General features: G+C 40.0%; 1 protein-coding gene across 1 annotated transcript in view; it reads left to right on the plus strand.

Moving 5' to 3' along the window:
• The window catches only part of DNAJC12 (DnaJ (Hsp40) homolog, subfamily C, member 12), a 67,463-nt gene that overhangs the window by 17,218 nt on the left and 35,069 nt on the right, over window positions 1-15,176 (plus strand). Inside the window, exon 3 of the mRNA XM_006889020.1 lies at window positions 9,290-9,429. Within this exon, the coding sequence (XP_006889082.1) occupies window positions 9,290-9,429 (140 nt within the window). The remainder of the gene's footprint in view (window positions 1-9,289; window positions 9,430-15,176) is intronic.

Here is a 15,176-nt window from a genome sequence, read left to right on the forward strand (position 1 = left end):
TCCACTCCACTATGCAGCCTTTGTTCTGGATTCCTATCATGACAAAAATATCCAATCACATATGCTTTTAAACAGTTTTCTCCCTCATCTGTTTCAATGCAGCATACATTATTAAACCTGTCTTTCTCAGTCTTCTCCCCAACCCAGATGTCAGTCCTGTTTTACAACAGTGGCACCACACAGTATTTGTCCTTTTGTGACGGAGATACTTCACTCAGCATAATGTCCTCCAGGATCACCCATTTTGAATAATATTGCATGAGTTCCTTGTTTTTCATTAGTAGTATTCCATTGTGTGGATATACCACAGCTTCTCTATCCGTTTGCTTGTTGATAGGCACTTAGGTTGTTTCCAACTCCTTGCTATTGTGAACAAAGCTGCGATAAACATGGGTGTGCATATACCTGCTAATGTGGCAGTTATGGTCTCTTTGGGGTGTATTTCCAGTAGTGGAATTGCTGGGTCAAATAGTATCTCTATTTGCAACTTTTTGAGAAAGCGCCTCACCACCTTCCACAGTGGTTGCACCATTTTACACTTCCACCAACAGTGAATAAGGGTTCCAGTTTCTCCACAGCCTCGCCAGCATTTGTTGCTTGCTCTTCTGTTAAATTTTTCTATTCTTACTGAGATGAGATGATATCTCATAGTTGTTTTGATTTGTATCTCTCTTATAGCTAGGAATTTTAAACATTTCTTCACATGCTTGTTGGCCATCTGAATGTCTTCCTTGGTGAAGTTCATATCCTGTCCTTATTTTTCAATTGGATTGTTTACCTTTATCTTGTTGTTAAGGTTGTGAATTTTTACAGAAGCAGATTGCTTCATCTTTCTCTCTTAGAGAGGCTGCTGAGTTTGAACCACTGACCTTTTTGTTAGCAGCTGAAGGTCTTAGCCACAGTACCACCAGAGATCCTTAGTCTCTCCCTGCCAGTTGTTGTTGTGTACTGTCAAATTGGAACTGACTCATCGCTGGAACTGACTATCCAGTAGGTTTTCAGAGGCAACGAATTGCATGCGGGGAGATTTCCTATCCTTCTCTAGAGCAATTGGTGGATTTGAACCCTGTGCTTTAGGAGTGTAGTGCAGCTTCCTTTTTACCATTAAGGTTACAAACAAAAGAACATTTCCCATTAGACATTTTTTCAAAATGTGCTCTGCCATCATAATATTATTATTTCTCAAGTATATGCAGATGCCATAGATTTAAAACAGGACTATATTAATGCAAATTCTATTGTGAAATAAGCATTTTAAGGAAGTTCTGTGTTTTCAAAGTAGATTTATGAGTTAAATCAGAATGCTTGTCAAAGCTTCTAGGTCCCTTTGTTTGTGTAGCTTATAAACAGAAATGCCTGTTCCGAGAACTGGTAAATGTTTACCTTGTATGATTCATTTCATTAGCTGATATATTAAAAGACAAATATAAACTCAAGCTCATTTTTATTAAATGTGGTAAAGAGAATGGAATGAGAACAACCACATAGTAGGAAAGATAAGATCTCTTTTGCATTCAGCTTATCAGCTGTTGTTGAAGGATTGGCATCAGCATGACGTGACACAGGCTTCTTGTGTTCTGGAAAGTGAAGCAATAAACAATTATGTGCAAAGAGAAGGTGACACTTAGATAAAGAACCAGTACATGGGAGCAACTGGTGAGCACATCCATGGTGATAATTGGATGAGCGTCTTACTGGTGTTAGAAAAAGTGACGTCTCATTTATGCAATAGGACATTTGAGCAGTCGCCAGCAACAGAAAAAACTACTCACCAGAGCCCCTTGCTCTGAGAAGGTGCTCTTTGTTAGCTTGTTTTTCCTATAGTTTTACCAACTTTTCAGTTCAGTAGGGGACCCTGGTGGTGCAGTGGTTATGCATGCAGCTGCTACCTGCATAGGTAATTGTTTTGAGTCCACTGGCTGCTCTGCAGGAAAAAGATGGGGGAGGGAGTTCACTTCTGGGATGATTACAGTCCCAGAAACCCAGTGGGGCAGTTTTACTATGTTTTCTAAGATCGTAGTTATACTTGACTTATTGACAACGGCCAGTTCAAACTATTTGTACCACCTAGGTACTTACAGAGAGCTTTGGTGACACAGTCCCTGGAGGGTTGTGCCACTAGCCCAAGGGGCCTCACCGCTCTGGCAGTTCGAGTCCACCACCAACTCATTGTGAGAAAGCTGGACCATCTCCTCTAGTGTAATTTACAGCCTCTGAAATGATTTTATTTAAAACATTACCATAAAAAAAACAAACAAAAAAAACATTACCATAGAGTAAAATTGATTTCTTTAGGTTCACAATTCCATGAATAATAACATATGTATAAGTAAATTCGTGTACCCACCATTATCAGGATGTGGAACTGCTCCACTGCTTTTAGGTATAATCTTTTTAGAACTAGTACTTTATTAAGGTATGGTTGATATACTAGAAAATTCAGCCTTTAAGATTCATAGGTCTTTGTGAGTTACAGTTACCTTTTATTTTTTCCTTTATTTGTCTTCCCCCCCCCTTTTTTGAGTTGCAGTTGACATTACAGCACCTGATAACTATGACAGTAATGGTTAATGTTTAAAAAATTTCTTAGCAACAGTTTGCCAAATTATTTTTTTGCCAGTTTATTTTATTTTGATTTGAGTGCAAGTTTACAGAGAAAATTGGTTTTCCGTTCAACAATTCATAGACGTTTTGTTTTGTGACATGGACTATAATGCCCACATTGTAGCCTTGTGTGCTTCTTTCCATAGTTTCCTTCTTTGGTGACATTGTGATCTTTCTCTATGTGTCATCTAGTGATTTTTCCTTTACTCATCCTCCTCTCCTTATAACCATCAAAGAATATTTTTTTTTCCTGTGTGTGAATCTTCCCTTTGCTTTTTCTAGTAGTTGGCTTGTACCATACTTGCCCTTTTGTGACTGACTTATTTTGCTTGGCATAATGTCCTCCAGATTTTTCCAAGTTATGTAGGGTTTTGAGAACTCTTCTTTATTCTCTCTCTCTCTCTTTTTTTTTATTTGTTGTGTGCCATTGAATCGGATCCAACTGGCACAGGAGGAGATTATTCCTCCTTCAGTGGAGAATCTGGTGGATTCAAACTGCACACTTCCGGGATTGCAGCACAGCCTCTTGCCATTAGGCCACCATACTATCTATCTATCTATCTATCTATCTATCTATACCCATTCATCTTATATTATTTCCATCTCTTTGCTGTGAACATAAGCATAAGTGTAATAGCTGTGTTGCAGCTCTTATTTCTTTAGGATATATACCTAGTAATGGAATTGTTGCCTAAATGCTATTTCTAATTTCAACTTTTAAGAAAAGGACCAAAATATTTTTTTAAATGACTGCACTATTTAAGAAAAAATTTATTTTACACTGGCTTGTTTACTAAGTTTGTATACATTGTTTCTCACACTATGACTGTACTATTTTACAGTCCTACTGGTAGAGACCTCTGGTGTCATAGTGGTAAGGAGCTTTGCTGTCAATCCAAAGGTATGCAGTTCAAATCCACCTGCTGCTTTGTGGGAGAAAGATGGGTTATCTTCCCTCATGCAACTTACTGCCTCTGAAAACCCACTGGAGGGTGAACTATGAGTCAGTTCTGGTGCTACACAACAACAATAATAACAACATAACAGTTTATAAAAATTCCAATTTCTTCACATTTTTAAATTTTATTTTATTTTATTGTTTTTTTGTGTTAAATCAGATCTGACTGGTACAGGAGGAGATTGTCCCTCCTCCAGCAGAGCATCTGGTGGATTAAAACTGTGCGCCTCTGGGATTGCAGTGCAGCTTCTTGCCACTAGGCCACCAGAGCTTGCCTAATTTTTTCACATTTTAAGAAACACTTTCCTTTTTCTTATAGCCATAGTCAAACTAAATTACTATCATTGAGTCAAGATGTTCTGATCCTCCATTGTGTTTCTGTTGCTGTAAATCATATTTTGAGGAGTCTTCCTATCTTCTGATAGCATTAATAGCACATGCAAGCAAAATACTACTGAAGAAATACTACTGGAACAGGTCACAGATAGGGAACTGCTAGAAGTTCAAGCAGAATTTAAAAGAAGTCATGGCACCAGGGCCATCATTGCTGATGTCAGATGGATCCAGGCTGAAAATAGAGAATACCAGAAGAATGTCTATTTGTGCTTAATTGACTATGCATAGACATTTGACTGTGTTGATCATAACAAATTGTGGCTGCCATTGAGAAGAATGGGAATCCCAGAGCACTTAATTGTGCTCATGAGAAACCTATACCTGGATCGGGAGGCCGTTGTGTGAACAGAGCAACGGAATACTGCATGGTTTAAAATTGAGAAGGAAGTGCATCAGGGTTACATTCTCTCTCCATACCTATTCAGTTTGTATGCTGAGCAAATTATCTGAGAAACTGGACTCAGTGAAGAGCAATGTGGTATCAGGATTGGAGGGAGACTCTTTAGCAATCTACATTATGCAGATGACACAATGTTGCTTGCTGAAAGTTGAGAAGAATTTGAAGCACTTGTTATAGAAGATGAAGGAATGCAGTCTTCAGAATGGATTGCATATCAATGTCAAGAAAACAAAGATTCTTACCACTGGAATTATAGACAACAACATAATGGATAGAGAAGAGATTGAAACTGTCAACAATTTCATCTTGCTTGGGTCCACAATTAACACCGTTAGTATCCACGGTCAGGAAGTAAGGAGATGCATTGTACTGGGAAAATCTGCAGTTAAGGACCTCTCTAAATAATTGAAGAGTAATGATGTCAATTTGAGGACTAAGGTGCATCTGACTCAGGCCATGGTCTTTCCGATCACTTGTTATGCTCTGAGAGCTGGATAATCGATAAGGATGACAGAAGAAGAACTGATGCCCTTGAACTGTGGTGTTGGAGAACAACACTGAACATGGACTGCCAAAAGAACAAACAAATACGTCTTGGAGAGGGTGCAGCTGGAGTGCTTTTCTGAAGGCAAGAATGATGATTTACCTCACATACTTTGGGCATGTTGCAAGGAGAGGCCATTCCTTGGAGAGGGACATGAAGCTCAGAAAGGTAGAGGGTCGCTGAAGGAGAGGAAGACTCTCGACCAGGTGGATTGATACCGTGACTGCCACAATGGGCTCTTGCGTGTCAGGAAGAGTGAGTAAGGCAGAGGATTTGATAGGGCTCAGCTCTGTTGTTCATAGGGTTGTTGTGGTTCATACTTGACTTAACGGCACTTAACAACAATAGCAACTAATTTCTATATGGAGTGTAATAGGAGTTCAACTTACTCATTTGCTTCATATATCCACTTATTCCAGCATCATCCGTTGAAAAGAATGCTTTTTCCATTTGAATTGTCTTGAGATTGTTATAAAAAAAATCAATTAGCTGTAGATGTCTCTAAGAAATTCTGGTGGTGTAGTCCATAGGGAGAGATGATCTCTGGAGGTCTACCAGCTGCTTTTTTGGTAGAAAGAGGGACAGTCTCTTCCAGCATGGTTTACAGTCTCAGAAAATCTATTCGGAGGATCAACTATGAGTTGATTCTGACCTGACAGTGGTGAATGAGTTTTGTGATGGATATATAGGTTTATTTTTGGGGTCTCAGTTCTGTTCCTCTGACTTATTAGTCTACTCTTAAGCCAGTAAAACACTGCTACACCTTTGTCGTTATAGTTGGAAAGTCTTGACGTTAGAAAGTGTGACTCCTCCACCTTTATTCTATTTATATCCAGATTGGCTTGGTCCATTGTATTTGTGTACGGATTTTAGTGTCAGTTTTTAATTTTTTTCAATCAAATCAACAGGGATTTTCCTAGGGATTGCGTCAGATCTGTCGATTGTTATCTGTTTAATATTGTTATTTTATCAATAATCAGTCTTGATCATCCATGAACAGGGGGTATTTTTCTATTTATTATGTCTTCCTTAGGTTTTTTAAAAATAATTTTAATGAGTGTTTACAGAGATGTTGGATTTCCATTCATTCATTGCTACACTTATCTCCCTGCCCAGCCCCCCCCCAAATTCACTCCTCTCTCCTCTCTTTCAAAAGTAAAAGAAACACTCCTTCCCTGGTACACAATCCCCCCGCACCCCTCCCACGGCCCCAAGTACATTCCACTATGCAACCTTAATTGTGGACTCCTGTGATAACAATAAGACCCTATCATACATTGCTTTTAAATTATTCACTTCCTCATCTGTTTCAGTGCAGTATACACAATTTATACAGTTTTTCTCAGTCTTACCCCAACACTGATATTAGTCCCATTTTACAGCAGTGGCACCATGCAATATTTGTCCTTTTGTGACTGAGATATTTCACTCAGCGTAATGTCCCCCAGGCTCACCCATTTTGAATAATATTGCATGAGTTCCTTGTTTTTCAATGCAGTGTAGTATTCCATTGTGTGAATAAACCACAGCTTCTCTATCTGTTTGTTGATGGGCACTTAGATTGTTTACAACTCTTTGCTATTGTGAACAAAGTCGCGATAAACACGGGTGTGCATTTATCTGCTTGGGTGGTGGTCATGGTTTCTTTGGGGTATATTACCAGTAGTGGAATTGCTGGGTCAAATGGTATCTCTGTTTGCAACTTTTTGAGAAAGCGCCATACCTCCTTCCACACTGGTTGCACCATTTTATACTCCCACCAACAGTGAATAAGGGTTCCAGTTTCTCCACAACCTTGCCAGCATTTGATGTTTGCTGTTCTGTTAAATTTTGCTGTTCTGACTGGGGTGAGATGATAGCTCATAGTTGTTTTGATTTGCATCTCTCTTAGAGCTAGGGATTTTGAACATTTCTTCATGTGCTTGTTGGCCATCTGAATGTCTTCTTTGGTGAAGTGTCTGATCATATCCTGTGCCCATTTTTCTATTGGAATATTCACCTTTATTTTGTTGTGGTGCTCAAGTATTTTATAAATTCTAGATGTAAGTCCCTTATCTGACATGTCATTACCAAATACCTTTCTCCAGTCTGTGGCTTTCCTTTTTACCCTGTTGGAGAAGTTTTTGCATGTGCATAGGGATTTGATTCTTAGAAGGTCCCATTCATCTATTTTATCTTCTCCTGGTTGTACTTCCTTAGTTTTTTCAGCATGATTTTGTACTTTTCAGTGTACAAGTCTTACACTTCTTTTGTTACATCTATCCCAAAGCACTTCATTCCTTTTGATATTACTGTAAATGGGATTTCATTTTTTGGATTATTCATTGCTATTGTTGTTGTTGTATACCATCAAGTCAGAACTGACCCATAGCTGATCCTCTGGTGGGTTTCCAGAAGCAGTTAATTTCACAGGAGGAGATGCCCATCCTTCTCCTGCTGAGCAGCTATTGGGTTTGAACCGTATGCCTTCAGGATTATAGTGCAGCTTCTTGCCACTAGGCCACCAGAGCTTCCTATTCATTACAAGTATATAAAAATACAGTGGATTTTTTATTTATTTAGTTATTGATTGATTGATTGATTGATTGCGCCCAATCACTTGCCGAGAGGAAAGAGACGCAAGCCCCGTGGTCGCGGCCAGAAACCGACTCTAGGCAGCCAAAGGCCAGCGGCCAGTATCCCTGCCCGAGATAATACAGTGGATTTTTACATGTCAGTCCGTATCCCACTCTACAGAAAATTTTAGCTTAAGTGAAGGGTAGAAAGATTTTGGAACTGTTTCCTTCATGGCCATTAAAGGTTTCTGTTGTATACAATTAAAAAAATACCTAAATTCATTGTCACGGAGTGGGAACTGACTTAGAGCTGACCCTCCAATGGAGGGTTTTGGGAAGCTGTGAATGGCCTGTGAAGAGATTGTCCATCTTTCTCCCATACAGAAAATTTTAGCTTAAGTGAAGGGTAGAAAGATTTTGGAACTGTTTCCTTCATGGCCATTAAAGGTTTCTGTTGTATACAATTAAAAAAATACCTAAATTCATTGTCACGGAGTGGGAACTGACTTAGAGCTGACCCTCCAATGGAGGGTTTTGGGAAGCTGTGAATGGCCTGTGAAGAGATTGTCCATCTTTCTCCCATGGAGCAGCTGGTGGGGGTGCCAGTCCTTGGACAAACATATGCTTGGAAAGGTGAAGGGTTTGCAAAGGAAAGGAACAACCTCAACAAGATAGATTGACAGTTACAGTAATGAAAGGCTCAAATGTATTAAAGGTAATGAGGATGACACAGGATAGGGCAGAGTTCAAAGAGTCACTATCAGTCATAGTCAACTTAATGGTACCTATGAACAACAACAACATGTTTTGGTCATAAAGACCAGTGACAAAAACTAATGTTTATGGAGTGCGTTTGATATTATTTCCTTGTGCTTGACACCTCCCAGTGACTTCCTATTGGCAAAGGACCAAAATTCATCGTATGACTTTTAAGACTTTAAATGACTTGATCCCTCTCTACTTCGCAGTCCCTCTTTGTTTCCCCCTTGGTTCTGTATTCCACAGCCACACTGGTACCATTTGTACTTCTTCCTGTCTCAGAATCTTCATCTACATTGTTCCTCTTGCCTGGTTGCTACCAACACCTTGTGTTTCTTACCTTCTCCTGGTCCCCCTTGACCACCAGAAAAGGCTGTACAGAGGGAGGCCCCATGGCTTAGTTACTAAGGAGCTGTGCTAAAACAAAGACCGCTCTGGCGGTTCAAACCCACAGTGACAATGTGGAAGAAAGATGGGCAACCTCCTTGGAAACCCAAAGGAGCATGAGCCATGAGTCCATTCCAACTTGATGGCAATAAGTGAATGCACTTCTTCCTATTGTTGTTGTATTCTGTTGAGTCAGAATCAAACCATAGCTGACCTGCCAGTGGGTTTTCAGGGGCCGTTATCTGCATGGGAAGAGATTGCCAATCCTCCCACAGAGCAGCTGGTGGATTTGAACGATGTGCCTTTGTGATTGCAGTGCAATTTCTCACCACTAGGCCACCAGAGCTCCCTGCACTTCTTCCTAGAAGATGAAATTGTAATATTTTTAAATAATTGTCTTGCTTTCAAATAATTGTAGTATTTCCAATGTCTCACATTAAGTTGAACATGTATGTTGTTTACACTGGTGTCACGAGCATCCTACACAATACCTGAGATCTAATCTGAGTTGAATAATGTGTACCAGGTACTTTACATACACCATCTTGCTGATTCTTATTGTAAAGGAAACTAAGGCATAATGAGGTAAATAGGCCCCAGTCACAGAGCTAGGAAGTCTGAGTGTTTTAAGAATTTAAAATGACCCTTCCTGAGGAGACATGTTCATGTCTTGATTTATCTTCCAGTGGAGACCTTCCAGAAGCTGCAGAAGGCAAAGGAGGTACTGACCAATGAAGAGAGCCGAGCTCGCTATGACCACTGGCGAAGGAACCAGATGAGCATTCCGTTCCAGCAGTGGGAAGCTCTGAGCGACTCAGTGAAAACGGTGCGTTTCTGTAGAGGGATGATGTGAATCCGTGAAGCTCGGGCTCCCCAGAGGTTAGACTCATATAGCAGCTTAGAGTCAGTAGACAACAGGAGAGGAGCTCTGGTGGCATGGTGTGTTACATGTTGTGCTGTTAACCAAAAGATTGGTGATTCAAGTCCACCAGCTGCTCCCAGGGAGAAAGATGAACTGTCCCCTCTGTAAAGATTTATAACTTTGGAAACCTGATGGAAGGTCACTGTGAGTCAGAATCACCTTGATGACCGTGGGTGGTGGGTGGAGGCAAAAGGAAGGAGATATCCAAGATGTTCATAGAGTCAGGTCATAACTCAGTGTCTATAAAATGTTATGGAGAGAAATTTACCATCATAAAAGCAGTGAATGGTGCCATCAGAGCCCGTGGCTGCTTTGTTCAGTTGCTGTGACAGTTTGTCTCAATAGACCCTCTCTATGACCATTTACTGTTCTATATGTTTTGATACTTATGCTTTTCAAATTGCTCATATATTGTACTGTTGAATTTCGTACACTTGCAAATCTATCTCCTCTATGCTTTTAGTTTATATTCACTGGTTCATTTGTGAGCAATTTAGGTTTGCAGACTTTCCTTTGAAGACTTAGAGATTATCTGTATATATATATAAAAGGGCCTCATTGATCAAAGAAGGCTAAACGTTATTTTATACTGGTTTATTTACAAAGTTCAAATACATTGTTTTTCATACCAGATCTTTCCCATTTGCTTGACTATCCCCTCCCCCAAGGCTATACTTTTTAAAAAAAATTTATTTTATTAATTTTAATGAACATTTACAGAGATTTTGGATTTCCATTCATTCATTGTTGCACTTTTCTCCCTGGCCACCCCTTCCCCCCCAAGTTTGCTCTTCTCTTTGAAAAGTAAAAGAAAAATTCCTTCATTGGTATACAGTCCTACCTCCCCAGGCCCCCTCACCCCGAGTACACTCCACTATGCAACCTTCATTCTGAACTCTTGTGATAACCATAATACCCTATCATATATCACTTTTAAACTGTTCTTGCCTTAATTTGTTTCAATGCAGCCTACATAATTTATCCAGTTTTTCTCAGTCTTACCCCAACCCTGATATCAGTCCCATTCTACAACAGTGACACTATGTAGTATTTGTCCTTTTGTGACAGATATTTCATTCAGCATAATATCCTCTAGGGTCACCCATTTTGAATAATATTGGATGAGTTCCTTGTTTTTCAATGCAGCGTAGTATTCCATTGTGTGACTATACCAGAGCTTCTCCATCCATTTGTTTCCAACTCCTTGCTATTGTGAACAAAAAGGTTATACTTTTTAAAAAACATTATGCCTATTGTAAAATTCTGGTGAGAGAATTGTTGGATATGTGCAGAACTACTTCTTTCTTTTTAATTTTTTTATTGACACATGAGTAAAAGTTTACAAAGAATACTGGTTTAATCATTTATGTACATTTTGTTTTATAACATTAATTGCAATACTCACAATGTATATATTTTTCTTATTCCCTTTGATTTTTTAATTTTTATTAATTCTCCTATCCTACCCTTTCTTATCTTCAGGGCTTTTTCCTTATGCAAATGCTGCTCTTTTGACCTTAGAAGATTGTTTAGTGTAAGGAGTGAGTGCCTCACTGGGATTGTTCCCCTTATGGGTCTAGGGAGCTCTGGTGACCTTAGTGGTTAAGAAGTTGTGCTGCCAACTTAATAACATGCAATTTGAATCCACCAGCTCCTCTGCAGGAGAAAGAGGAGCAATCTCTTTCCATGCGTTTTATAGTCTGTGAGTCAGTTTCAACCCAGTGACATACAACAAAATAACAGCAACAACAACACAGGCCTGTCTATTGTTTTGCTGAGAGTTCAACTGTGGGGTGAATTTTGTCCCAGGTTGAAAATGACTAAAAGCCACAGTCTCAGGGGTTCACCAGTCTCTTTCAGAGCAGTAAATGGGGCATTTTAAAAACTTTTATTCCATGTTTCTCCCCACTCTATCTGAGATCTACTGTGATCCCTTTTGCAGCACCTGTGGCTGGCCATCAGCGAGTTCTTGTGGTCTTAGTGTTTTTGGAAATTGAGGCTCAAATGGTCTATTAGTCTTTGAGACTAATTGTTTCAATACATCTTTGCTTTTCTTCTCCCTTCTTTTTCTGGACAGAAAGAGAACAATAGTAGGAAACAGCACCTTACATAGGTACCTGCAAGCACTCAGGACCCCATCACTATTCACCAGAGTCTGATGTACAACAATGCACAACATTGTGTTTGTGGGATGTGTTATGCTAATTGATCTTGATGTCATCAGAGACTATATGATCTTGTAGATATACTTTAAAAATCATTACATTTTCTTTCTAATTACCATTAAAACCCCCCAAATGCCTAAATAGAAAAATAATCTCTGTAATACTGTGTTGTTGTTGTGTGACACTGAATCCAAACTGACCCACCCCTGAACCTTCCATGGGTTTCCAGAGGCAGTTTAATTGCATGAGAGGAGATTGCCCATCCTTCTTCTGAGGAGCAGCTGGTAGATTCAAACCGTGTGTCTTCAGGATTGCAGCAGTTTCTTATAGCTAGGCCACCAGAACTCCATCTAGAATACGATGTTGTATATATATTTTGATTGTTTATTGACTTTTATACATTACATAGAAAATACAATTTTGGAAGTTTTTACATTATTTTTAATTTATTTTTTAGAAGTTTCTACATTCTTCGTTTTTTTTACCTGAATTCTTTCTGTAAAAACATTCTTTTAGGACATGAGCTTAGAATTCTGCAGTTGCTTATAGGCAAATTGACAGGGTTTTAGGCAAGTTTATATAGTAAAATTGCTTATAGGCAAGGATAACCCTTGTTAAAATGAAAGTTATTCCCTTCTCTTACATCACTGCCCATTGGGTTTATGGACTTTTAGATTTTCCTCTTAATTGTTCTTGTCTTAAGAAAACTGGAATGATTTTTTTTAACTGATAAAAAGTCTATAAGGGAAGGCCTTCGAAGTAACTGGGGACAATGATACAAAATTTTTGAATGATATGATTAAAGCCATTGTACCTAAAATGGAAACTTTGCTTCATCTAGTTTTGGGTGAAGAATATATTCATATGTATTTGTAAATATATTCCTTAGTATTTGTGTGACAGACCCCTATGGTTAGTGTGGTACACTCATGAGTATACATACACATACATACAACTTAGAAGAAATAGTTCTAAAAATAATGAGTTAATTTCACACGCCCCAAATGAGATTCCCCTCCTTTCCCATTGCATATAGTCAAAATCCCTTGTTGCCACTGACTCAATAACCATTGTTCTGCCACATCTGCATCACTAACCACGTTCTTCTCAGTGCCAGAGAGGGAGGTCTAATGCATAATCAGTGGAGAATTGTGCTGCTAACTTAAAGGAGACCAAACGTTCCAATGGCTGTGCAGGGGAAATATGGGCAGTCTCCTTACATGTGATTTACAGACTCTGAAAACCCATTGGATGGTCACGAGTCACTTTAGGCTCATGGCAATGAGCTGAATCAAAGTGTAGTGAAAATCCTCAATAAGACAGATTGACACAGTGACTGTAATAACAGCCACCAGCATGGTAGAGATGAAATGATGCAGGATATGGTAAGGTTCCAACTTGGGTTTTATAGGGCAATACTTAAAGACAGTTTGAGTAGAATGTTAAATGATCCAGGAAGTATCAAGAGAAGATGAAAGGAGTACACAGAGTCGCTGTATCAGAAGGAATTGGCTGACACAGGGGAATTTCATGAAATAACATATGAGCAAGAGCCTATAGTGATGAAGGAGGAAGTTCAAGTTGCTCTGAAGGAATTGGCAAAAAACAAGGCTCCGGGAGTTGACAGCATACCAATTGATTCATTTCAACAGGCAGACACTGCCCTGGATGTGCTCACTAAGTTGTGCCAGGAAATCTGGAGGACAGCCAGCTGGCCAACTGACTGGAAGAGATCGATATTTGTTCCCATTCTGAAGAAAGGTGACCCAACAGAGTGTGGAAATTATCAAACAACATCATTGATATCACATGCAAGCAAGATTCTGCTGAAAATGATCCCAAAACGTTTGGTACAATATGTCAACAGAGAACTGTCAGATGTGCAGGCTGGATTTAGAAGAGGTCATGGTACTAGGAATATTATAGCTAATGTTAGATGGATCTTGGCAGAAAGCAGAGAATACCAGAAGAATGTCTATCTGTGCTTCATTGACTATGCAAAGGCTTTTGACTGTGTGGATCACAACAAGCTATGGCTGACTCTGAGAAGAATGGGAATCCCAGAACATTTAATAGTGCTAATGTGAAACCTATACTTGGACCAAGAGGCAATCGTCAGACCAGAGCAGGGCAACACTGCATGGTTCAAAATAGGGAAGGGTGTGCGCCAGGGATGTGTCCTATCTCCGTACCTTTTCAACCTGTATGCAGAGCAGATTATCAGAGAGGCTGGGCTCTATGAGGAGACGCGTGGTGTTAGGATTGGTGGAAGATCCATCAACAATCTGCATTATGCAGGTGACACAACCTTGCTCGCTGAAACTGAGGAGGACCTCATGCACTTGCTGCAGAGGGTCAAGGACTGCAGCCTTCAGTATGGACTGAGGCTCAATGTCAAGAAGACAAAGATTCTTACCACTGGACCAATTGGTAGCATCAGGATGGATGGCAAAGAGATTGAGATTGTTCACAGCTTCAGTTTGCTCGGCTCCACAGTCAACACTCTTGGCACCAGCAGCCAGGGAATCAAAAAACGTATTGCAATGGGAAAGTCTGCTGTTAGGGACCTCTCTAAAGTACTCAAGAGCAACGGTGTCTCTTGGGAGACGAAGGTGCGCCTGATACAGGCCATGGTCTTTGCAATCACTTGTTATGCATCAGAGAGCTGGACAATGACTAGGGAGAACAGAAGGAGAATTGACGCCTTTGAGCTGTGGTGCTGGAGAAGAGTATTGAATGTACCATGGACTGCCAAGAAAACAAACAGATTCATCCTAGAGAGGGTTAAACCAGGCTGCTCCTTGGAGGCAAAGATTCTGGGGCTTTGTCTGACATGCTTTGGACATGTTGCAAGGAGAGACAGGTCTTTGGAGAGGGACATCATGCTGGGTAGAGTAGAGGGACTGTGCAGGAGGGGAAGACCCTCTATGAGGTGGATTGATTCAGTGACTGGGGTAATCGGGATGGGTGTGTCAGAGGCAATGCGATTGGCACAGGATAGAGCAGGTTTTAGGGCTGTTGTACATAGGGTCGCTATGAGAGGCAAATGACTCGACGGTACATAACAACAACAGCAACAACAATGCGAAACTTATACTTGGACCAAGAGACAGTTGTCAAAACAGAGCAGGGAGACACTGGATGATTAAAAATCAAGAATCCGTCAGGGATGTATTTTGTCTCCATACCTTTTCAATCTGTATGCAGACCAAATCATCCGAGATGCTGGGCTGTACGAAGAGGAATGTGTCATCAGGATTGGTAGAAGAATCGTCAGCAACCTTCGTTATGCAGATGAAACAACCCGGCTTGCTGAAACTGAGGAGGACCTGAAGTGCTTGCTGCAGAAGGTCAAGGATTGCAGTCTTCAATATGGATTGAAGCTCAACACCAAGAAAACAAAGATTCTCACCACTGGGCCAATTGGCAGCATCAGTATAGATGGTGAAGAGATTGAGATAGTTAACAGTTTTAGTTTACTTGGTT

The sequence above is a fragment of the Elephantulus edwardii genome, unplaced genomic scaffold (assembly GCF_000299155.1).
Source record: "Elephantulus edwardii isolate Elephantulus edwardi_28Jun2011 unplaced genomic scaffold, EleEdw1.0 scaffold00074, whole genome shotgun sequence".
In the NCBI taxonomy this organism is placed as follows: Eukaryota; Metazoa; Chordata; class Mammalia; order Macroscelidea; family Macroscelididae; genus Elephantulus; species Elephantulus edwardii.